This window comes from Aptenodytes patagonicus, chromosome 24 (assembly GCF_965638725.1).
Source record: "Aptenodytes patagonicus chromosome 24, bAptPat1.pri.cur, whole genome shotgun sequence".
Taxonomy (NCBI): domain Eukaryota; kingdom Metazoa; phylum Chordata; class Aves; order Sphenisciformes; family Spheniscidae; genus Aptenodytes; species Aptenodytes patagonicus.
The window spans coordinates 2,349,374-2,371,697 of record NC_134972.1 but is presented as its reverse complement, the minus strand read 5'-3'; the positions used below and the strand labels follow the sequence as shown (position 1 = coordinate 2,371,697).

The 22,324-nt window shown below is 66.4% G+C and overlaps 3 protein-coding genes across 6 annotated transcripts in view; all 3 read left to right on the top strand.

Annotated features, from left to right (window-relative positions):
- PPP3CC (protein phosphatase 3 catalytic subunit gamma) overlaps positions 1–1,902 on the top strand; it is a 35,111-nt gene extending 33,209 nt beyond the window's left edge. For 2 of the 4 annotated variants that reach the window (XM_076359041.1, XM_076359039.1), the window contains 2 exons: positions 24–53; positions 1,403–1,902. In XM_076359041.1, coding sequence (XP_076215156.1) covers positions 24–53; positions 1,403–1,581 — 209 coding nt within the window. In that variant the 3' untranslated portion in view covers positions 1,582–1,902. The remainder of the gene's footprint in view (positions 1–23; positions 54–1,402) is intronic. The other 2 variants (XM_076359043.1, XM_076359042.1) reach the window with 1 other exon arrangement.
- Positions 1,903–6,804: 4,902 nt separating this feature from the next.
- On the top strand, positions 6,805–15,243 carry SORBS3 (sorbin and SH3 domain containing 3). The gene is made up of 21 exons (XM_076358742.1): positions 6,805–6,818; positions 7,096–7,570; positions 8,230–8,319; positions 9,725–9,874; positions 9,988–10,093; positions 10,191–10,414; positions 10,492–10,555; positions 10,626–10,764; positions 10,875–10,968; positions 11,047–11,088; positions 11,216–11,302; positions 11,804–11,859; positions 12,837–12,961; positions 13,049–13,128; positions 13,215–13,261; positions 13,435–13,549; positions 13,628–13,753; positions 13,838–14,278; positions 14,384–14,463; positions 14,552–14,658; positions 14,747–15,243. Exons 1-21 carry the CDS (start codon positions 6,805–6,807, stop codon positions 14,806–14,808), a joined length of 2,724 nt encoding a protein of 907 aa, XP_076214857.1. The 3' UTR covers positions 14,809–15,243.
- Positions 15,244–15,950: 707 nt separating this feature from the next.
- PDLIM2 (PDZ and LIM domain 2) lies at positions 15,951–22,324 on the top strand. Its single transcript, XM_076358819.1, has 10 exons — positions 15,951–15,982; positions 17,571–17,677; positions 18,188–18,339; positions 18,715–18,784; positions 18,867–18,958; positions 19,056–19,101; positions 20,743–20,897; positions 21,199–21,344; positions 21,423–21,528; positions 21,692–22,324. The coding sequence occupies exons 2-10, from the start codon at positions 17,585–17,587 to the stop codon at positions 21,885–21,887; spliced, it is 1,056 nt and encodes a 351-aa protein (XP_076214934.1). The 5' UTR covers positions 15,951–15,982; positions 17,571–17,584; the 3' UTR covers positions 21,888–22,324.

Below are 22,324 nucleotides of genomic sequence, written 5' to 3'. Positions count from 1 at the left end.
GCCACTGTTCTTCTGTATTGCAGCCACAGTAGAAGCGGTAGAGGCACGGGAAGGTATGGCTAGAATCCGGCGAGAGACTCAAATCATCTCTGTGTGTGCGTGCGCTAATTTTAAAGAGCTTTATCAGCCTTATGGAAGCTTTTTACTCTTGCATCACCAGAAGTGGGGGAGGATGGGCCCCTGCTGGGAAGCAAAAAATACACGGTGGGCTGGTTCAAGTCTATTTTAGCCTTTAATGAGGCTATTGCTTAGTGCAATACCTTTATTCCGAGAGTGCCCTGTCTCCGGAGCGGTTTGTGCTCTGGTGTCTCAAGACCTTGGTGTTGGGGTCCTGCAGTCCGATCTCGGATGCCTCGCGGCTGAGTTCATCCCCTGGGTAACTCGATCCGGTGAAGGCTGCCAGCAGGCTTGGTCAAAATCATCTAGGAGATAGCGGATTGCGCGGCTCTGATGTAATCCTTGCCTTCCCCACAGGTGGGCCAAGGTGGGCCCAGCGTGGAGAAGCAGTTTTCTCCCTGTAGCTCGTGTAGAAATGACAGATTCATGAGGTTACTGTCAGGGGAGGTTTTCTCCTTGATAGCTCCATTCAACTACTGATGAATGGGGCCGTACCTCTGTGTAGAGAACTTTTTGATTACCAAGGGAAGATTGTTTGTAAACCAGCCAAGTCCTTGTAAAAAGGTTTGGCACAACCCCCTTTTTCTTAAATTATCTGTAATACAAAGAAGTTAAACATTTGGTCCATGTCATCACCGCAAGGATGATGTACTCAGCCTCGTAGTGATGAAACAGGGATACGCCTGCCCTTGGTGGGATTTCATCACTCGTGAGACTGCCTGCGTGTCTCCTGGTCATGCAAGAAGCGTTGCGTTTGTGATCCGAGGACTAGCTGTTTCCCTCTCCTGGTGTTGCAGTGTGTGGTTTGTGTTGGAGTTAAAGCCTCGTGGTGGTGTCTTTGTTGTGTTGGTTTGGTTTTGCCTTTTTTTTTTTCCTTCGTTTGTTTTTTTTTTTTTTTTAGTATCCTGTTTTTCAGCTTTGAAAGTTTCCTGAGATTTCACTGTTTGGGGACGTTGAGCACTTGTCTGGTCTTCAAGTTCCTACTGCTAAACTGTATTAAAAGAGGAACCATTAGGGAGCAGAGCAAGTCGCCGCAGTCTGGAATCCTAGACTTTGCTGCTGTGACCCGGCGGCAAAGGCTTCAACTTCCCAGCTGCACTGTGGTACCCACATAAGCTGGCGATGCCGAAAATCACCTACGGACCCATCTCGTGGTTCCCGTAGCCAGACACGTGCTTTCTGTCGCCCCGACTCTGTCCTGTACATGTCTGGCGTGTGCTAAAGGGCTCCTATCTGGGATCCGCGGCTCAGACTAACTCTTCTATCTCGGCCCTTCTCTCTGCAGCCATTCGTGGATTTTCGCCGCAGCACAAGATCCGCAGCTTCGAAGAAGCCAGAGGTCTGGATCGCATTAACGAACGCATGCCGCCACGCAAAGATTCAATGCACTCAGACGGGCCGGTGAACTTGGTAACCTCAACAAACTCTGCGGACAAGAATGGCACAGGGAAGAAAGCCCAGTAACGGTCCGAGCGCCCAATCTGCACCACTAAAGGATCCAAAACTTAATGAATTTTATTTATTTATTATTGGGGTGGGGTGGGGGCAGGGGAGAAACCAACTTCACCTGGAGGCACGTTCATAATCCAGTTTGCATCCATTCTGTAAGAAAGGTGACCATTTTGTAATTTTTTTATTTATGTTCAATATATAAAAAGTCCATCTTTTTTTAATTTAGAAACCAATCTAACTGCTAGTGCATATATGAAGTGTTGTGCTGTACAGCTGACCTCTCCTCCACGAGAGGCAAACCTCTGTGGGGGGATTAAAAGAAACAAAAACAGTCCCAGGCAACTTGGGTCGTTGACTTTGGTACACTTCTAAGTTAGCCTGTGCTTTCAAAAGCGGGTCCTTTCGCTGAAAATAGGGTTGGTTTGGTTTTTCTTTTCACAACTGTCTTCTTCCCAGAGTTTGCTGTTGTTTTCTTCGACTTCTTGCCTACCTGCATCTGCTGCTTTAGCAACCGATTCTGTGGAAGGCACGTTGCGTGGTGCAACTGGCTGGGATCCGTCCCTCTTCCAAGGTGACATCCGAATGTTCAGGGTTAGCTCTGAAGGACTCCGGGGTGTTACGCCAATCACAGCACCTTTTCCTTCGGTAATTCAGTTTTGTTCCAGTGGAGCCCCAAGCAAAAAAGTAACCTCTGAATCAGAACGGGAAGGCAGGTGGGAGAAGCACTGCCCCTTGTTGCAGCTCTTCCCGAAGCTTCGGCCGTTCGGACTCGGTGCAGCCGGCTGTACGCCGGAGTTTCTCAGCCGGGGCTGTCCGTGCAGCAGAAATCCCGCTGGGAATCCCTCTGATTCAGAGCAGAGGAATTGTCGCTAGCGATCAGCAGGTCTTTGGGAAATCTGCACGGCCTGAATTTTAAAGGAAAAAGGGGGTGATTTATAACCTGTGGACAGAAAGACCCCCCCCGCTACCACCATCACATACTGCAGAGCCCGTGGCACGCTCCCCTGCGCCCGGCTCTCGAATCAGCCCTTGCTGATCAGTATTTGAGCGGTGGGCGTGCGAGGTGGTCTCCCCTAAGCCAGCACCACCTCCCACTCATCCAGCGTGCATCTTTGGGGGGGGGGGGGTCTTTCACCTACTTGGGCTTACCCCGCTACTGGTTACCTTGTTATCCAGCGGCTATTCCTCCGACTCCAAAGGAGCCACGGGCGCATCAGCCTTTCCTGGCAGCTGGAAGGGGGTTTGCCGGCTTGTGATAAAGATTTGGGGAAGGGTGGGTGACGGTGCTGCTCGGTTTTGTAGAGATGTGGCTTGTTGGCTGACGGCCAGTGGCGAGGCGGCTTTGCTAAAAAGCCCCCGGTTTGGGAAGCGCGTCCCTCGGCTGCAGGGGAGGGAGGATGGTTTTACAGTAGGTTGGCAGGTAGAAGAACCGAGTGGATCTGGCAGAAGTTTTGGAAGGGTGTTTGTGCAGTGCTGGAGAGGGAGGGGGATCTCCTGGTGAAAGGAGGGTTTCCAGAGGACGCCCTCTTTGCAGGGTCAAGGGTTTTGAAGCTTGGATCTCCTAAGCAGAGCCTCGTTCTTTCGCTTAAACTTTGACCTGAAGCGAGTGTTGAAAGAGGATTTTGTGAGATTCCCGTTTGGTCGCTTCCCTTCCCCACGTGTCATTTGAGCCACGTCCTTTTCTGCCTGCGATTGCACAGAGTCAAAGCAGCAGCTTCCAGAAGCGAATCCCTTGCCAGCTTTCACTTCTTTTCCAACTTAACTGTCTATTGTGCTTTCTCCAAGCAAGGGCAGCAGGTGAGCAGGCTTAGCCTCTAATAAGGGATATTTGCCAACCCCTTCTCTGGATCTTGCTGTCTTCCCTTTGTGCTCCGGCCCTAAGCTGCGATTCCAGCGAAAGAGGAAAACAGCAACTTTGCAGGAAGCTTTCAAATTGTCTTATAATTGTACGTCACTTAATTTCATGCCAGCTATTTAGGAAACAGTATCTGTGAGCAGACCACTGGGTTTTCACAAGAGACTTTTGAGTCGCATGCCTCCACTTTTTCTTTTTTTTTTTTTTTTTCCCTTTTTTACACGCCCACTGCTTTGCAAAAAGTGCGAGATGTTTTGAGCAAGCTTCTCTAACCCCATATGAGGCGTGGGGCCAATTGCCTTTGTGAGTATTTCTTCTGTTTTTTAACGGCATCTTTTCTGAAACACAGTGAGCCGATGTGTGGTATCTTCCTCTGAGAGCGCAAACCGTGCAAAGGTGCTGCCCGTGCATGTTCGGGCATGTTGTTCTGACCCAGGCTGGGATCTCACCCAAGCAGCAGTTTTAGTCGGGAGCTTTGGGACGGGTGCTGCAGGGGGATGCTCGTACCCCGAGCCTGGCAGCCCGTGCGTGGGGGTTCAGGAGGGGACCGTCCCTTTGCGGAAGGGGGATTTGCTTTGCTCGTGGTTTGTCCCCCAACCTTCTCGTCCTCCGGCATCACCAGCTCCCCCCCAAAACCCGTTTGGCCCTTGTGCTTCATGGTTTGCCGCCCTTGCAAAGCACGGGGGGGCTGGCGGCGTTGTGAGGAGCTGTGACGCACACGCACCCCCCCGCACCCCCCATCCCCGGAGCTGGGTGTTGCCGAAAACGTCCCTGTGGCTGGCGGGACCGCAGCATCCCGGCCCAGGAGGGACTGGTGCCTGTCGGGGGAAGGCGGTTAATGGTTGGATGTGGGTCCCCCCCCCCCCGGCGGGGAGCCCTGCCCGGGAGCCGTACGGCAGCCGGCACGTATGGATGCTATACTGCCAGGCGAAGCGCAGGCTCCTGTTGCCGTAGCAGCGCTGGTGCCGGACCCCCTTCCCTTGACAGGAGTTCCCGAGGGGGTGAGGAGCAGTGAGGGGGTGAGGAGCAGCGATGGGGCGCGTGGGTGCTAATTACCCCCTGGATTGACTAACGCTCATCCGTGTAACCCTCTCCGTGCTGGCATCCCTGCCGAGCGCGGCCGGCGGCAGGAGCTGTGGGGAAGGAAGGCAGAGCTTTCCCCTGCCCCAGCGCTGAGCTGGGAAACCCCCATCCCCTCTTCACCAGCTTTTGGGGAAGAGGGTGATGAAGACCTCGGAGCAGAGGCCGGCAGCAGCCGGCAAGGTCCCTCGCTCACCCCGGCAGAGTGCCCTGCCCCGATCCCCACCATGGCAAAACAAAAAATGCCAGAAATACGCAGATTCCCCCCCCCTCCCTCCTCTTCCCCGCCACCCCCCCCCCGCAAAGCCAGCGCCTCGGAGCTATGCACGTCTCAAGACCCCTCATCTCAGAGCTCCCGCCCGTCCCTTTCCCTCCCCGGCTGCCACCCGGAGCTTGGCAAACAGGGCTCCGGGAGCGCAAGCCGAGGAGCATGACCGGCCCCGGGGAAAGCCCAGCCGCCTCCTCCGCAGGCTGGCCTCGCAGCCTGGGTGTTTTTTGCATGTTATAGCAAGGTGCATGTAACAAGGAGGGGAGTCAGCAATGGGTCGGGTGGTGGGTTGAGTTCAAGCTTTTTTTTTTTTATTATTATTATTATTATTTTTGGCGTTGGGAGAACCTCTTGCTGCCCGTGCCAGCCCGGGAGCCTGTTGCGGCGCCCGGGCACAGATCCGACCTAGGTAGGTGCGGTGGCAGGGATGCGTGGAGGCCGACCGGCCTCTGCCAGGGAGGACCTGAAGCCCCACGGGACACGTGCTGGGTGCAGTGATGGTGATTTTAGGGTTCTCGATGCTGAAGGATCATACGCCCGTTGCCTGGAGACTGCCTCCTTTTTTTTTTTTTTTTTCTTGCTTTTTTTTTTTAGTTATGTTTAAAGGAGAAAAAAAAAATGGTGAAAATGTTATTTATTGGCAGAAATTATTTAATATAATTTCTTTTTTTTTTTTGTGAACAAGGAATGAATTTGTTAGAACTGTCTTAATGTAAATTGGGAGTCATCTTTAAGGAAAAAAAAAAAAAGTTAAAAATTGACACAGTCACTCGGCTCCGCTGTGGTTTATTTTGGGGTGCACTGGGGTGCCTGGCTCCCGGGGCGGAGGGCAGGGCAAGGAGCCTCGCGGGTGCTGCCTGGCTTGCGGGAAGGAAGGGAGAAAGGTTTTGGGGTCTGTTTTACAGCCGCTGCCTCGCTCAGGGCCTCTCTCCGGGGCGAGGGCAGCGCCGAGACAGCGTCTCCCAACCCTCCCCGGCACGTCGGCACTTGCGAAGTCGCTCCTGGGCACTTTTGTTGGAGAGCTCTTGGCTCCCTCTCCTCACCCCTCCGTCCTTCCAGCCGCTGGCTGAGTAAATAACCCTCCTCCTGCTGCCTTCCTGGGTGCCAGGAGGAAGAGGAGGGTATTTGCCAGCTCTTGTTTCACACCCCCTTCCCCCCCGGCTCCTTCCTTGCCCCTCTTGCTGGGTGCTTCCACCGTGCCGTGGGCTTGCAGGGCTTTGGTGACCAGCCCTGGTGTTCTTGCTGGCCAGGCTCCATCCTGCTGGCTTACAGCTCCGCAGCTGGCCTGGCTCCCCCGGCTCCTGCCCCGGGGATCCCCAACCTGTGCCCCGCTGCAGGGCCGAGCAGGAGGACAGGGGACGGCTCCCACAGCCACCCCAGCCCCGCCATCGCCTGCTCCCTCCCTGGCTGGGGAGCCGGGGTGACCTGGCTCCCAGCTGTGGCTGCCACATCTGGCTTCTCCCCTGCAGCACCTCTGCCCGCTGCCGGGGCTGCTTGGGTCAGCATCTGACCGTCTGAGTTTAGCTCATCGCGTGCAACCCGTTTGCCGTCTCTGGCTCCTTCACTGCGGCTCCCCAGGCCCAGTGTGGCCGCGGTGTGACCGCCGTCCCCAGACCCTAGCTGCCAGAAGTGGCCAGGGTGCCACCGGGGAAGGGATGCTCCGGCTCTCCCACCCCTTTTCCTGGGTGTTCCCACCGAAGAGGGGGGAGCCACCAGGAATCTGCCTCGCACCCGGCATCGCTGCCCAGCCCTGGGCTCCCTGACCCTTGGCGTGGGCAGGGCGCGGTGCCGGTCTCGGCAGCGAGGGGCTCCGGCAGCTGCCCACGACAGCCCTGACCAAGAAAGCATCGCCCGGCCTGGCCGCGCGTTCCCGGCTGGCATCGCCGCGCTGAGCAAACAGGAAACACTCGCCCTTTGTTAATCCTGTCCCAGGCTGCGCGTTAAATATTTATCTGTGAGCGGAGGCTGGTGCTGGAAGCCGGGCGGAGGGAGGCGGAGGGCCAGCCCCGAGGCTGCTCGCCCAGGACGGTGCATGGGGCTGCGGGGGTGAGTCCGGTCCCTGCTGGGGGGGGAAGCTGGGTCCCCGGGGTGGGCTGCAGCGGCGTGGGGTGGCCGGGACCCCACTGCCCACGGGAGGGCCTTGCCAGCAGGCTCTGTGACCTCCGGAGACGTCACTCTGCACGCAGCGGGCTGGAGGGGACCATCACCGCCTTGGCGGGCAGGGGATGGGGTCTGGGCTCCCCTCACAGGGTTTAACCCTTTCCCCAGGTGCCTGTGGCTCTGCCCCCGGCCCTGCTGCCCTCTCTGCCCTTGTCTCCCCGAGTTTCCGCAGCAGGACCGGCTCCTGTCCCGAGCCTGCTTCCTCCCTGCGGTGTCCCCGGCTTGCACTGGTGCACGGGAGGAGCCGCCCCGTCCCCGCGGGAGCTGCGTCCTCCAGGGCTGTGACAACGGGAAGCACACCCCTCCCCGTCTCCATCGTCCCCTGGGTGCAGCATCGCAGCCTGGCAAGGCTGGTGCCATCGGCCCCTTCACCCCCAGCAGCAGCTTCTGGCAGGGGACGGGTGGCTTGGTGGGGACCGAGGGACGGCTGGTGGTGGGTGGCAGCAAATCCACCATCCTCCCGTGCAAGCTCCCGTGCAGGCAGAGGCCCGAGCTCACATGGGAGCACGCGGGATAGAGGAAGGGCTGGGGCTGGCCTGTTTCGGGGCTGTCAGCAGTTTCGGGGAGCGGCGAGCAGGAAGCGGCCGGCGGGCAAGCGCGGCGGAGGCTGGGACACGGGTGCTGCCAGAGGGGATGAGGTGGGCTACGGGGCACCAGCAGAGCAGGGCACGGAGGTGTTAAATGGGGGTCCCCAATGCCCAGACCCCTGGGAGATGGAGAGGATGGAGGATCGCCCGTGGGAAAGCAGGCGGCTTTCACCATGCCCCCCGTGCCAGTGCTTGGGTGGCCGCAGGAGCACGGAGCCCCGCTCCCCACTCAGGTCCTGACCTCTGCCGGGCACTTCCCTCTCCATCCTCTCCCAAAAAGCCCCTCCAAGCCCCCGGCTCCATCCTGGTGGGGAGCACCGCAGCGGGGGGCAGCTGCCGGCGGGGGGCTGGCGGCACTGGGCTCGCCCCATTTCGTAAGCGGGGGCCGGGTGCGCGGGAACGCGTGCGCGGGGCGTGGGATGAGTTCAGCCTCTTGGCTCGCCTCCCTGGATCCCGTCCCTGGAAATGTCACTGGAAACTCTGAATGGGCCGGCCCCGCTCCAGAGCGGGGAGCGCCGGGGGGGCAAGCGCACCCCAGGGGGGCCAGGGCACGCGGGTACCCGCTGCTGGGGAGGACGGCGGCTGCTGACCCAGCCGGGGGATGCTGTCGGGGGGCTCTCGCCGCCGGCTGCCCGCGACGCGCTGAGGCCCCCGCTCTCCTTCCCCCGGCAAAGTTTGCGCCGTGCATTTTTCTTCCCTGCCGCTCGCAGCTCCATCCTGCTCGCTGTGGGTCTCCCCGAGTCCCCGGCCCTGCCGAGGCCGGCGCTGCCCGGGGGCCCCCAGCCGGCACCGCCCAGGAGGTAAGAGCTGGCTCGGGGGCCAGCAAGGAGGGGGTGACCGATGGGGACCTGCTCCCCAGGGCCAGGGTTTGGGGGACGGTCTGCGGGGAGCAGGATGGGGCTGAGCCCCATGGCGCTGCAGGAGGGCACTGTGCTGGGAATGAAGTGGCAGTGATTGGGGTGCCCTGGGGGGGGGTGGGAGTCTGCACCCCACTTTCTGTGCCCTGGGGCAAGTCGTTCCCGGGGCCTCAGCTTCCCCACGGTGGTGATAACCATTAATTAGAGCCTTGCAGGCTGCAGAGCCTCTGGCAATCTCGGGAGCGAGGAGCCAGGGTGTCCCCAGTCTGCTCTGCCCTGTGTGTGGCACGCAGGGCACCATGCCGGGCTAGCAGCCCCCCGGCAGCACCGGCTGCCCTGTTTGAGGAGGGGGTCTGTGCTGTGCCGGGCTCAGCACTGGTCCCCCACGGCATCTGCGGGTCCCATGGGCGATGCCCATGCCCTGGTGGGGCTGGAGATGCTGGGGGACGAGCAAGGACACGGGTGTCCCACGAAGGTTCCCGGGGCTGCTCTCGCCCCTGGAGCCATCCCACGCCAACGCAGCCCCGCGTCTCCCCACAATGGTGTCGGGAGCCGTTACTGGGGTCCCGTCCCCCCCTGCCTTCCCCCCCTGCCCCGTGCTGCGGCCCTGGCACCACGGTGCAGCGGTGAGTCACGGCGCGTCGCCCTCCCGGCGGGGTGGTGCCGGGCTCAGCCGCACGTTCCCGCTGCCTCTCCCCTCCTTCCCCTCTCCCTTCCTTGTTTGCGCTGCAGGGCGGGGAAATACTTCTGCCTTTTCGTGTTTCTCGGCCCCGGGGAGGCTCGGCCCTGGCAGCTCTCCTGGCGCGGCACTGCCCGATGCCGCTGCCGCCACGTGCCCGGGCAGGAGGGCACCGGCGCCAGCCACATCCCACCATGCCGCGCCGGGATGCCGGGATGATGGGCAGGCGGCTCCGCCGTCGCCTTCTCCCGCCCCGGGGTGTTTTCTCCCAAAGAGCCCAGGGGGGCTGGATCCATCCCTGCTGCAGAGCTGGGGTGGGGAGAGGGGCCGGGTGGTCCGGATCCGGCCGTGGCGAGGCTGAGGCCGCATAGAGAACACATCGGGGAGCCGTGCCAGGGCTGTTTCTGGCCGGGAACAGCCGCTTCCCCCCAGCACGGTGAGGCTCCCCGGGCTGGGATTGGTGGCGCGGTGGTCGTCACCCCGCTGCAGTGTCCCCTCCGCCTGTGAATAACAGGGGACGGTCCCCGGAGGTGGCGCTGGGGCTGGGATGGGGCTCCCCTGGGGAGCCCCCAGCCCTCCAGCAAAGCCTGGTCAGACAAAGCCGCCGGAGCGGAGCGTCCGGCAGTCAGGGATGGGACCCACCGTGAGCGCAGCCACTTTCCCCCGCAGGGCACGGGCAGCCCCGGGGTGCCGTCCCGGCACCCCACGGCCATGGCAGGCTGGCTCCTGCCCCCCGACGCCGGCCAGGCTCTGAGTGTGGAGGACGTCCCCCTCTTCCACCCACCCCTGTGGGTGACCCCGCAGCACACGGCGACACAGGTGAGTAGGGCCGGGGGCTGCTGCATGCCCAGGGGGATTTGGGGAGCTGCTCCGCCTCCATCCCTTTGCCACCGCCACGTTGCCCCCACGCCAGTCCCCTCCTTGTGCCACAGGTGCCCGTCATCCGCCACCACGGCTCCAACACACTGAATTTCGACTTCCACGACGTGGCAACTCACCGCATGGCCGAGCGCGGCCAGGCGGCCCCCAGGAGCTCAGGTACCTGCCCCGAGCATCCCCGGGGACGTCCCCGCGGGGTCCCCCAGGTGATGCTCAGCAGAGGGTAAGGGCTCACCCCCGCCCACCTCATCCCCAGCGAGCGAGTGGTACCAGACCTGGCCGGCCAAGGAGGCGAAGGCACCCAGCACCCCGGCACCCGCCAGCCCCATGCCCGGCCCTGGGGCCACCCCTGCCTGCCCCCGGCCACCGGGCTGGTCGGCCACCTGGACCAAGGACAGCAAGCGGCGGGAGAGGCGCTGGGTGAAGTACGACGGCATCGGGCCAGTGGATGAGACGGGGATGCCCATCGCCTCGCGCTCAGTGAGTCAGGGGCACAGGGCTGGGGTTCCCCCCCCCCCGTCCCGTCACCCCCTCACCCCCCTGCCGTGTCCCCGCAGAGCGTCGACCGGCCCCGCGACTGGTACCGCAGCATGTTCCGGCAGATCCACCGCAAGCTGCCAGGTGAGTCCCAGTGCCGCAGCACAACGCAGCGTGGCACGGCACCCGCTCACCTCCTCCTCCATCCCTGCAGAGCCGGACTGGGATGCCCATCGCTGCCCCACGGGTGAGCTCAGCCCCTCGCCCACCGCGGTGCCTCCGTCCCCCCCAGAGCTGCGGAGGAAAGGGCCGTCGCTGGCCGAGCCCCCTGGCATGCCCAACGGGCTGGACTGGTGAGTGCGGCACAGGACGGCATTTAAGTGGTGCCTGGCGGCCCGTCCCCTCGTGGGGTGCCCACAGAGCGGGGGGCTGCTGGGGCTGAGCTCCTCCCTGCTCCCCACAGGACCAGCTGGGGTGACACCGGTGACACCACGGAGCCCGGCAGCATTTTTGACTACGAACCGGGGAAATCCTCGGTGCTGGAGCAGCCCCGGCAGGTAGGCAGCCCCAGCACAGAGGGGTGCTGACAGGCGCTGCACTGGATGCACACCTAACCGTCCCCTTGCCCTTTCCAGCCCCGGGCAGCGGTGCCACAGGCGCAGGCTCAGCCTATCGAGGTAAGCTGCCGGTGGCAGGCGGGGGGGCCAGGGGGTGGCAGCGGGGGGTCCCAGTGCCTGTGCCGCTGGGACGCGGGGTGCGGGCAGCACCGGCCTCGCCCACCACAGCCCCGTCCTGGCCGCGCAGGTGCTGCTGGAGCGGGAGCTGGAGCAGCTCAGCGAGGAGCTGGACAAGGACATGAGGGCCATGGAGACGTGCCGGCACCCCTGCCAGGTACCCCGGCCCCTGCCCTCCCGCACTGGCCTGGGGCTCTCCTGCTGCCCCTCGCCCCTCCCTGGGGCTGGGTGGCACTGAAGGGACGTGCAGGGCTGACGGTGTGCGCATCCAGCTGCGTGCACATCCAGCTGCGTGCACATCCAGCTGCACGCACAGCCTTGTGCGTGCAAGGCTTGAACGTGCGCGTGGCAGGATGCGTGCACAGCTGGATGCAGGAGGCACGGCCGGGTACATGCATGGCTGGATGCGTGCACATCTGGATGCACGCGCGGCTGGATGCACGCGCAGCCGGCCAGCGGCACGTGGCCGTGGCCTGGCCGGCGTGGCCATGGCCGTGGCCGTGGCCGTGGGACGCTAGGACCCTGTCTCGCCGCGCCGTCCGTCCGGCGGTTATTGGCTCAGCGCAGCCGGGCGCTGGACTCCCTCGCTTCCCGCGGAGACTCAGCCTCTTGGATGATTAATTTTTCTTTCCCACCCCCTCCCGCTCCTCTCCGGCAGAGCTCGGCGGCTGCTCCCACCGCTCGCTCCCCTGCTCCGGCCTCCCCGGCGGCTCGGTGAGTAGAGCCGGCTACTCCCCGCACCCCGAACCCCAAATCCCACTGCCCCGGGCCCCACTTGTGGCAGGGAGCAGTGGCGGGACAGGGCCCCACGCCGGGGGGGGGGGGGGGGGCAGGCAGGACTGTCCCTCCAGCGTCCCGGCTCCCGTAGCAGGGTGGGGAGACACATGCATCCCCCATGGACCCCCACGGAGCCCCCCTGTGGCACCGCTGGCCACCTCGCCCCCACCACACCCTGCCACGGGTGGGGGACCCCGGCGCCGGGCCCGCTGCCCGGTGGGTGGGACGGGGCCGGACCGGGACTGACCCTTTCCCCCGTCCAGCCCGTGCGGGGACGCCGTGTCCCGGGGTTTGGCTCAGCCTCAGGGGAGGTGACGGCGGTTGGATTCCTATCGCCGTGTCCCCACGTCCCCACTGCCACTGGTGCGAGGAGGGGACACCTGTGCCGGCGGGTGCTATAGCACCATGGGACGGGGGGGGGCACCCCGGGGCATCCCCATGGCCCCGTGCCCTGCCCTGGCAGCAGGAGGAAAACAAACAAACAAAGTGCTCAGCTTCTTGCAGGACCTATCCTAACGCTCCCAGGGGTGCGCGTGGGGGCCGGGGGGGGCTGGCTGTCCCCCTGCCTGGCCCCCCCTCCAGGCTGGGGGGGGAATATGGGCTCTTTAAGTGCCCCCAGGAGTGCGGTTATCCATTAGCCAGGCAGCCCTCCCCAGTGCTTGCCTGCTCCGTGCTTCCTGCTCCGCGGCAGCAGGGACGTGCCGCCGGCACCGCCGGCAAACTTTGGACCCGTCCCGCCTGGCTGCCTCCAGGACGAGACCCTGGGGAGACGCAGCCGGGGGACCCCGGTGTCCTGGTCCTGGGGGACCCAGGGGTCCTGGCCACAGGGTCGGGAGCAGGGAGGGCAGGGGGGCGCATGGCAGCGGGGCTGGATGTGGGGCTCAGCCCTGCCCTGAGCCTCTGTCACCCCGCAGGAGCCCCCTGTCACCCCGCCGGCTGCAGAGCCCCCCCGGCACCCACCGCCCGCCCGCCAGCCCCGGCATGGAGCGGGGTGGCCTGGGGCTGGCCAGCGACCGGAGCCGTGCAACCCCTGGCAGAGGTGAGCCCCCCCCCGCGAGCCGTGCCGTGCCATGGGGCACCGCATGCACCCCGGCCCCGCTGGCTGGTGACACCCCGCTCTTTGCAGACACCCTCAGGCCAGGGACCCTCCCCAGCCTGTCCGAGATCGGGGACCCTGCGGAGGCCGTCAGGAAGGAGGAGAAGAAGGTGAGGCCGGGATGGTCCCATCCCATATGGGATCGGGGATGGCTGGGATGGGGTGTCCCCCCGTAACCGCTCCTCTCCCTCCCCAGATGAAAGCTGCTCGCCTCAAGTTTGACTTCCAAGCCGAGTCACCCAAGTAAGTGATGGCGCTGCTGGGGGTCCCCGCTGTGCCCCCGTGGTCCCTCGGGCAGTGGTGGGGGACCGGAGGAGCCCCGGGATGTGGGGTGGCCATGCCAGCTGGGCTGGGGACAGGTCGGTGCCCCACTGGGGACCAGTGTGAGCGGTGTCCCTGAGCGCTGCCGCTTGCAGGGAGCTGACGCTGCAGAAGGGGGACATCGTCTACATCCATAAGGAGGTGGACAGGAACTGGCTGGAGGGCGAGCACCATGGCCGCGTGGGCATCTTCCCCTCCAACTACGTGGAGGTGAGCCCGGGGGATGGAGAGGGGGCGGCCAGGCTTGGAGAGCCTGGTGCTGACTGTCACCCATGTCCACGCTGCCAGATCCTGCCCCCCACGGAGGTGCCCAAGCCCATCAAGGCACCCACCATCCAGGTGCTGGAGTACGGCGAGGCCCTGGCGCTCTACAACTTCCGAGGGGAGCTGCCCGTCGAGCTCTCCTTCCGCAAGGTACCGCTGTGCCGTGCCGTGCCGTGCCGTGCCGTGCCGTGCCGTGCCATGCCATGCTAACCCATCCTCTCGTCCCATCACCAGGGCGAGCGGGTCTGCCTGGTGCGGCGGGTGGACGAGAACTGGTATGAGGGGCGCATCTCCGGCACCAGCCGTCAGGGCATCTTCCCTGCCACCTACGTGCAGGTGCTGAAGGAGCCGCGGGTGAAAGCCACCGCCGAGGACTTCCCACCCTCGCCCGCCTCCGCCAGCCCCCGACCCCCGGCCAACTCCCCGTCCCCGCAGTACTCGCCCGGTCCCCGGGGCACCCCGCTTTCTGCCGGCTCCCCCCGGGCAGCAGAGCGGGGTCCCGGTGAGGCCAGTGGGCGCCCGTCCTCACCCCGCCACCTCGGCTTCACCTTCCCCCCCTCCCCAAAGCTGCCCCGCGCCGGTGCCCCAATCCCCTCACCGATCCCCACTGGCCCCTCACACCCTGCGGCCGCCCATCCCCAGGAGCCCTGGCGCCCGGCCTGGCCCCCCGAGCAGGTGAGCGACCCCTCGCCACAGCCCCCAGCCCCGGCATCGTGCCCCAGCACCGCTGGGGATGTGGGTGCTGCCCCGTAACTCTGCACCCATCCTCTCCCCCTGCAGCATGCAGCCCCGGGGGCACCCACCAGCACCCGCCCCGAGCCTGCCCCATCCTACAATGGCTCCGAAATCCAGTGGACCCCGTAAGTAGCGCCCGGAGCGGCACCATGGCACAGTGTCCCCGCGTGGGACCGGTGGCAGCGCGGGCTCTGGCCACGCTGTGTCTTGCAGGTACCGGGCGCTGTACCAGTACCGGCCCCAAAACACCGACGAGCTGGAGCTGCTGGAGGGGGACCGGGTGGACGTCATGCAGCAATGCGACGACGGCTGGTTCGTGGGTGCGTGGCCATCAGGATGGGGATGGGAACGGGGACGGGATGCCACTGCGGCTCCCTCACCACATCACTTTGCCTTTCCCCCCCCCAGGCGTGTCCAGGAGGACGCAGAAATTCGGCACTTTCCCTGGCAATTACGTGGCGCCGGTGTGACCCGCGGCGTGGAGAAGAGGAGCCCAGCGGGCGGTGTGGGGCTGGGGGCTCCCTGCCGTCCCGCCTCGGCCACCTTGCGTCCCCTCTGCGTCCCCTCCGTGTCCCCCCACGGGGACGAAGTGCCTCCAGCTCCCTCCCGCCCCTATGGGGCTGCCTCTAACAGGGACCAATCCCCCCCCTGCGCGGGGGGGGTCTCCCCAACCCCAGTGCCTTAATCCGACCCCTCCTCACTGCTGCCTGGTGCCTTATCGCCCACTGTCCCGGTGACCGTAGCTCTCCTTCCCTCTTCAGCCAGTGCCGGGGCGGGGGGGGGGGCCTGGCCGGTGCTGGGCCCGACTGTGACGGCCGTGACCCGAGATGCTGGCCCGGGGCCGTGCCACGCGCCTGGGAGTCGCGTTTGCTTCTTGTCCATCATTAAAGCTCAGCTCAGCCCGAGCCGAGGCCCTGCCTGGTGGTGCCGGGACGGGAGGGAAGCCGGTGGGACGGTGCCCAGGGGGAGACATGGGGCAGGGGCCCGCGGGACACCGTGTGGGGGCGGCGGGGCTGCACGTGGGGCTGTGGTGGTCCCCGTGGGATAGCGACGCTGTGTGGTGGCGACGCTGTGGGGCTCTGCAGGGTTACAGCGCTGCGTGGGGCTGCAACGGTGCGTAGGGGGCTGCAATGTTGCTTGCGGGGTTGCGACGGTGCACGCGGGGGTTTGCAGCGGTGCATGTGAGGTTGCAAGGGGGCATGTGGGGCTGCAACGGTGCCCGTGGGGGGGGGTTGCAATGGTGCATGCGGGGCTGCATGGGCCTACGACGGCACGCGGGGCTGATGCTGTGCAAGGTGTGGTGGTGCACGGGGCAGTAACGCAGCGTGGGGCGGTGACGCCGCGTGGGGTCGCGGGGCAGCCTCCCCCCCCCCCCCCCCCCCAGCCCACGGGCCGGCTCCCAGGGCATCTCCCGGTCCCTGTGCCCGGGACCTCCCGCCACCCCGGGCCGGGCCGGGCCGGGCCGAGCCCCGCGCCGTGCGCCCCGTCGGGGCGGCCGTGCCCGCAGACGGCGCTGCGGAGCCGCCGCCCGGCCCGGCCCGGCCCCGTTGGGCTCCGCCGGCCCCTTCCGAGGGGGCGGTGCCGCCGCCGGGGCCGCGCTCGGCTCCGCCGCCCCACGGGGCCACCCGGCTCGGCCGCCCGCCGGTGAGTGCGCCCGGGGGGCTGCGGGGGAGGGGGGGGGATTGGAGCGGGGAGCGCGGGGGGCGCTGGCCCCGGGATGCTGCCGGCTGTCGGGGGGTCCCCTCCCTCGGGGATGCAGCTCTCGAGGGTCCCGGTGCCCGGGGGTGCCCGGGGTGCTGCTCGCCCGGGCAGGGGAGCGGGGAGGGGAGGTGCGGACAGCCTGTCTCGCAGGTGTGTCCCCGTGTCCCCATGTCCCCTGTACCTCCTGGCATCGCCTGTCACCCGCCGTCACGCCTCGCAGGGTGCCAGGCAGCACCGCCAGCTGCCACGGCCACAAAAGCATCGCTGTGTGCCGGGGCACGGAGCCTGGACCAAGCAGGGGACGGAGGTGGGGTGCAGGGGACGGAGGAGGGGTGCAGGGGACAGAGGAGGGGTGCAGGGGCTGGAGGAGGGGTGCAGGGGACAGAGGTGGGGTGCAAGGGCTGAAGGAGGGGTGCAGGACTTTTGGGGGGGGTCCAGGGGTCGTGCCCAGCTGGGTGTCGGGGTCCCCGGTGCGGCAGACCTCACTGCCCAGGGATGCTGAGCGGGACCGGGCATGGGGAGGTGGTTTGGGGTTTCCTCCCGGCGCTGCGAAGCCCAGCCCAGGAAATTCTTCCGGGCAGCCTCTCAAGCCCCTCTTTGTGCGCTTGGGATTTTTAAAATGCCTTCCCCAGCGGTTGCAGACGGGGTGCCCGGCTCCCGCGGCCACCCCGGGGCTGTGCCGGCGGGGTTGGGCCTGGCTGGGCTGCCGGCTGCTGGCAGGGATGGGACGGGGCTGGGCTGGTGCGGGGCAGCCGGACAGGGGGCAGAGATGCCAGACCTGACATTTAGGGGAGGGGGCTGCCAATTCCCGCCGGTCCCATCGAAGCTGAGGGCTGCCACGCTCGCTGGGGTGCCATGGGGAGCCCGTGCCACCCCGGGGGATCCTCAGCATCCTTTCCCAGCGCGGGTTTGCTGCAGGGCAAAGGACTCGGGGTGGTGGTGCTCGCAGCCCTGCTGCGCGTCCGGATCCCGCTGCGGTGAGCAGCAGGATCCTTCCCTCGCCGGCCGCTGGCTGCCCTCGCAGCCGCATCCTCCCCTCCAAACCCCGCTGGCTTGGCCCTGCTGTGCCGTGCCACGCCGCGAGCCGCCGGCCTCGCTGCCAAGGCGGCACCGATTTCCTGCCTCGCACAAGGCCCTGGGGGCGGCGCGGTGACCTCGCCTGCCCCGTCCCACCGGCTGCGCTGCCACAGCCGGCGGTGGGTGCCTGGGAGCCCCTCGTTCCCGGGGGGCTCGGCAGGGGAGGAAGCCGCCAGCCTTGGCCGGGGGCACCAGGGAGGCAAGAGGAAGCAGCGGTGGCTGCCGGCACCCTGCGACGGTGCGAGAACGCAGGTCCCCTCCCCGGAAGGAAGGCGCTGCCGGTCTCCATCGGCCCCGTGCCAGGGACCCTTGGGGGGACAGGGACAGGGACAGGGGAGGCCTCCGGCGGGTGGTCTGCCAGGCTGTGCCTTGTGGAGCGAGGAGAGGGCTCTCCTCTGCCTCGTCCCCTTGGCACCCCGGGGTTTCCTGACACCGCGGCTCCCTGCCTGCCCAGAGCCGCCCGCTGCCATGCTGGTGACAGTGACCCTGCCCGGCCCGGCCCCTTGGGGCTTCCGCATCACCGGGGGAAGGGACTTCGGGAAACCCATCACCGTCTCCAAGGTAGGAGCCCCCTGCGTGCCCCCTTGCCCCAGGGAGGGCTGCTGGGACGGACGCCGTGCCGGGCTGCTCCGGGGAGCGGATCCTGTTTGCTGTCCCTGCTCCGTGGGAACGGCACCACAGTGGGTGACGATGGCATGGGGGCTCGTGCCGCCCCTGGGCTGGGCAGGGCTGCACTGAGTTTCCGGCTGTTGTTGCCGCCGCGGCCTTGGTCCCCCCTCGCCGGTGCACACCCCGGCAGAGGGGCTGGCACTGTTTTGGCAGGGCCGTGGGGACCCCAGTGGGTGGGAGCATCCCAGCGGGGTGGGATTCGGAGACCGGCACGGAGCTGGCTGCACCCAACGATTCGCCAGGACCTCGGTGATGCACGAGGCCCGCATGTGGGGATGCCGCAATTAAAGGCTGCTTCCCACCGGCGTGCGCGGGGCCGAGGGACGGCTGGCTGGGGGCTCGCTGCCCACAGCGCCTCCGAGATAACACCAGGGCTGTCCCCATGCCCCCTTCTCCGCGGAGGTGATGGAGCACGGGAAGGCGGCCGCGGGCGACCTCCGGCCAGGGGACATCATCGTCGCCATCAACGGGGAGAGCGCGGCTGAGATGCTCAACGTGGAGGCACAGAATAAGATCAAGCAGAGCCCCGGGCGGCTCCAGCTGCAGGTGCAGAGGTGGGTGCTGTGATGGGGGCAGGGGTGGCAGCCCCCGATGCCTGGGTCCCCAGCCCCAGGGAAGTGGCATCCCCGTGCGGGCTGGGGTCTCCAACCACGTGTGCGCTGGTTGTTTTTCCCCTCCGGCGACTCTTGGGGCTGTGCCATCCGCGCGGGAGCCTGTCCCGGCTCTGTAATTAAAGAGTCAGGCGGTAACGAGGCTGGGCAGCCCTGGCAGCCATTACCTGGCCAACCGGTCCCAGTTGGGGGCCTGGGGCTGCTGCCTCTCGCCACCTCCCCGGGGGGCTGCAGGGGGACGGTCATGCCATGCCGTGCCACGGGCGCACAGGGGCTGCATGCCCTGGGGCAGATGCATGACTCTCCCTTGGTCCCCAGGTCCCTGATGCCACCTTCCAGCCATGCCAATGGGGACACCTCACCGGAGAGGCTGGCCACACGCTTCCAGGTGAGCCCCAGGCAGCCCCCGCACACCCTGGCCCCCCACCCAGGGCTGATTTCAGCTGATGGCATCTCTCTCCCCTCCCCAGGACGCGCTGCGGGTGCAGGAAGAGAGCCAGGGCACCCTGAGAGCCTCCTACTCCAGCCCAGCATCCCTCAGCCCCGCACCCGGCAGCGGCAGGTAAGGCTGGACCCGGCTGCCTGTGGGACTGGCGGGGGTGGGCAGGGGTCCCGGCAGGGCCAGGGACTCTCCTGATGGCTCCGTCCTCTCCCCGCAGCCCGCAGCCCCTGGAGGAGGAGTTCGCCTGTTCCGACCTCCGCCAGGTGAGCAGGGAGCTGGGGGGGCTGTGCAGGGCCAGGCAGAGATGCTGGGGGGGGGGGCATCCGTGCACCGTCACCCTTTGCAGCCCCCCCAGCATCGCCCTTTGCAGCCCCAGACTGCCACCCTTTGCAGCCCCAAACCACCACCCTTTGCAGCCCCATAGCATCCCCCTTTGCTGCCCCATTGCCACATTATCGCCCAGCCCTGCTCTGCCTCGGGGACCGCGTCTGCCGTGCCGCTGGTGCCGCCGGCCGCCTCCCCGCCATGCTGGCAGGCACCCCTGGGCCCCGCGGGTACCGGCACACCTGGCCAGGGATGTTTTGCTCGCTCTTACCCGGCGCCTCTTGGCAACGGCGCCAGCCTGGGGAGGCCAAACCAGTTTGGGGAGGCCCGGCCCTGATCCCGCGAGCCCGGGGGACTGGGGCGTTGGCAGGGCAGGGACCCATGGCCCGGCGCAGCCCCGGCAGCACCCGCCAGCCCCTGCTGCGGTGAGATGCCCGGGGAGCGGGGCCAGGATGCCCAGGGGCCGAGATGACTCCCCCGCTGCCCGGACCGGTCCCGGGATGCCCACGGCGACCCGTCCCTCCCTGCCGTGGTTTCGGGCGGCTGCTGCGCCCCACGGGGCAGCCGCTGGCTCTGGGGTTGGCGTCTCCCTCCTATCCTCCCTCCCCGCTTTCTTTTTTCTTGTTTTTCAAGCCCAAATTGGGAAGCACGGTGGCCCCGAGCGCGGCCCTTCCCAGCTGCCTTTGGCCGCGGCCCCAGACGCCCCTTGGCTCCTCTGGCCGCTCGCTCCCTCCTTCCTCCCCAGCTCGTTATTTGCTTTGGTGCTGGCCCTGGAGGGTCCCTCCCTGCCCCGGAGCCCCCCCCCATCGCGGGGCTGGGACTGTGCAGGATACCGTGCCCGAAAACCCCTGCCCAAAGGGGCGGCGAGGGGAAGGGCTGCCCTTGGACCGCGCTTTTCATCGTATCCCAGGGCGGGTTGGCGCTGGTGGGGACGAGGCCAAGGCGCCCGGCTCCACCCGTGCCTAATTTTAGCTCATCCCTCGCCCGCTCATGACTCCGCAGAGCCCCGGCGCTGCCCCTCTCCCTCTTCCTGGGGTCCGGGCAGGGGCTCCTCATCCCTGTCGCCATCCCTGGGCTCCTGCTGGCGTTTGCATCTGCGTGGCGGCTGCTCCCGGGAACATCGGCTTCCACTTAGCCGGGGTTTCGCCTTTCCTGCCTCGCCGGGGCTGCTAAGCAGGAGCAGATGCCGGGGAGGGGACAGGCGCAGGCGTAGGGTTACCAGGGTGGGGAGCGGTGGGGGTACTGCTCCTGGCCCCCCTGGGGTCCCACTGGCCCCAGCCCAGGAGGGGAGGAGAAGCAGCTGCCCCATGCCGAGCCATGGAGCATCCCTGCATCCCTCCCGGGCAGCAAGGTGAAGCACCCATCCCTCTGGGGACCTGGGCTTGGAAAAAGCCCTTGGGCCAGGTCCGGGTGTCCCTGGGGTGCCCAGGAGGAGAGGGAGGGTCTGCAGGCGCCCTTCCCTGCGCTCTGTCCGGAAGATGCCACGCTCGCCCTCGGGCTCAGGACATGCTGGGGGGCTGCTGCACCCCCGGCCCCCCGCATCCCCCTCAGGGCACCCAGCACCTCTCTCTCCCTGCCAGGAGCAAGGAAGCCTGAGCCGCCAGAACAGCTCCCCAGGGTCGATCCTGCCTCCACCCCCCCGTCAGCCCTCACCAGGACTCGGGGCCCCCCCAAACCCCTGGGAGATGTGCAGAGAGCGGCGCCGCTCTTCGCTCTCTTCCAGCCCCTGCAACAGGTATGGGGCGGGCTCGGGGCCATGCGGGAGGGGGGGGACAGAGGTGGGGAAGCCCCCAGCCCCATGCACCCATCCCAGCATGGCAGCTCTACGCCCTGGGGTGCACACCGGGTGCCGCCTGGCTGAGGGAGCCCGTGCAAAGAGTTAAGAAGCAGGTAGGGACGTGGGAGGGCCGGGCAGGCTGAGGCAGCTCCCCAGGGTGGAGGGAGCAGGTGGCGGGCGGCAGGGTGCAGCCCAGCGGACCCAGGCGTCCGGGTGCCGGCAACCCCCCCCCATCTCCCCCCGGGGTGCCGTCCCGCAGCCTGAGCTCGGAGCCGGCCATGCGGCGCTTGGAGGAGGATTCGGAGGTCTACAAGATGCTGCAGGAGAACCGGGAGCTGCGGGCGGCCCCGCGGCAGTCCAGCACCTTCCGCCTGCTGCAGGAGGCTCTGGAGGACGAGGGTGGAGGTGAGGGGAGTACGGGGGGGAGATGGGAAGGTCTGGCTGGGGCGGTAGCGAGACCCTGACGGCATCATCTCCCTGCAGCCGGCCCCGCAGCCCCCTTCCCCAGCCGGCTCTCACCCAGCGCCCGCAAGCCCGTGGCCGGCGTCCAGAAGCTGCATGTCTGCGAGAAGTGCGGCAGCAGCATCGCGTGAGTGGGGCTGGGGGGACTCCCTGAGCAGGATCTGTCCCTGACATCGCTCCCGGCAGGGCCAAAATGGGGCTGATCCTGGGCAATCACCCTGCGGTGCCAAGGGGGGCCCCGGGGAGCACACGGGGTGCCCCGCTGATGCCCCCCTCCCCGTCTCCCCCAGGACGCAGGCGGTGAGGATCCAGGATGGCCGCTACCGGCACCCGTCCTGCTACGCCTGCGCCGACTGCGGCCTCAACCTGAAGATGCGGGGCCACTTCTGGGTGGGCGACGAGCTCTACTGCGAGAAGCACTCCCGCCTGCGCTACCAGGGTGCCCTGGGGGGGGCCACCGCCCCCCCTGTCTCCCCCCACTCCTGAGCCCCGGGCACCAGTATGGTGCGGCGGGGAGCTCGCCGCCTGCGTCCCACCGTGTCCCAGGGAGCAGCAAGCACCCCGCCCCCCCCCCCCCCCGGGAAGCCCCACCAGTCCTTGGTAGGGTCGGGGTCTGCGGTGGGGGGGGACATTGGGTTGGGAGCCGAGGATGTCACCAGGTTGTGGATGGCCGGGGGGGATGCGCTGCAGCTGTCCGCCTTTGCCCTTGCTGTGTCAGTGTGTGTGATGAGCAGGGTCAGTTCTCAGCCTGGGCTGCAGCAGCTGCACACGCCCGGGGACACGGTGGGGACGCAGGGGGGGGCACAGGGACGCTTGAGCACTTAGGTACCGGAGAGGGGGCTGGCACCGCTTTGTACACTGACTTCAAAGGGCTTCTCCAAGATATTAAACCAGATCTCTATATAAATATAATATATATTTGC

Coding starts and splice junctions, on each gene's coding strand:
- PDLIM2 (XM_076358819.1), top strand. CDS start 17,585: ATGCTGGTGACAGTGACCCTGCCCGGCCCGGCCCCTTGGGGCTTCCGC. Junction 18,959..19,055: donor CCCGCACCCGGCAGCGGCAG/GTAAGGCTGGAC, acceptor CTCTCCCCGCAG/CCCGCAGCCCCTGGAGGAGG. Junction 19,102..20,742: donor CCTGTTCCGACCTCCGCCAG/GTGAGCAGGGAG, acceptor TCTCCCTGCCAG/GAGCAAGGAAGCCTGAGCCG.
- SORBS3 (XM_076358742.1), top strand. Junction 10,765..10,874: donor ATGCCCAACGGGCTGGACTG/GTGAGTGCGGCA, acceptor TGCTCCCCACAG/GACCAGCTGGGGTGACACCG. Junction 12,962..13,048: donor CCGTGCAACCCCTGGCAGAG/GTGAGCCCCCCC, acceptor CGCTCTTTGCAG/ACACCCTCAGGCCAGGGACC.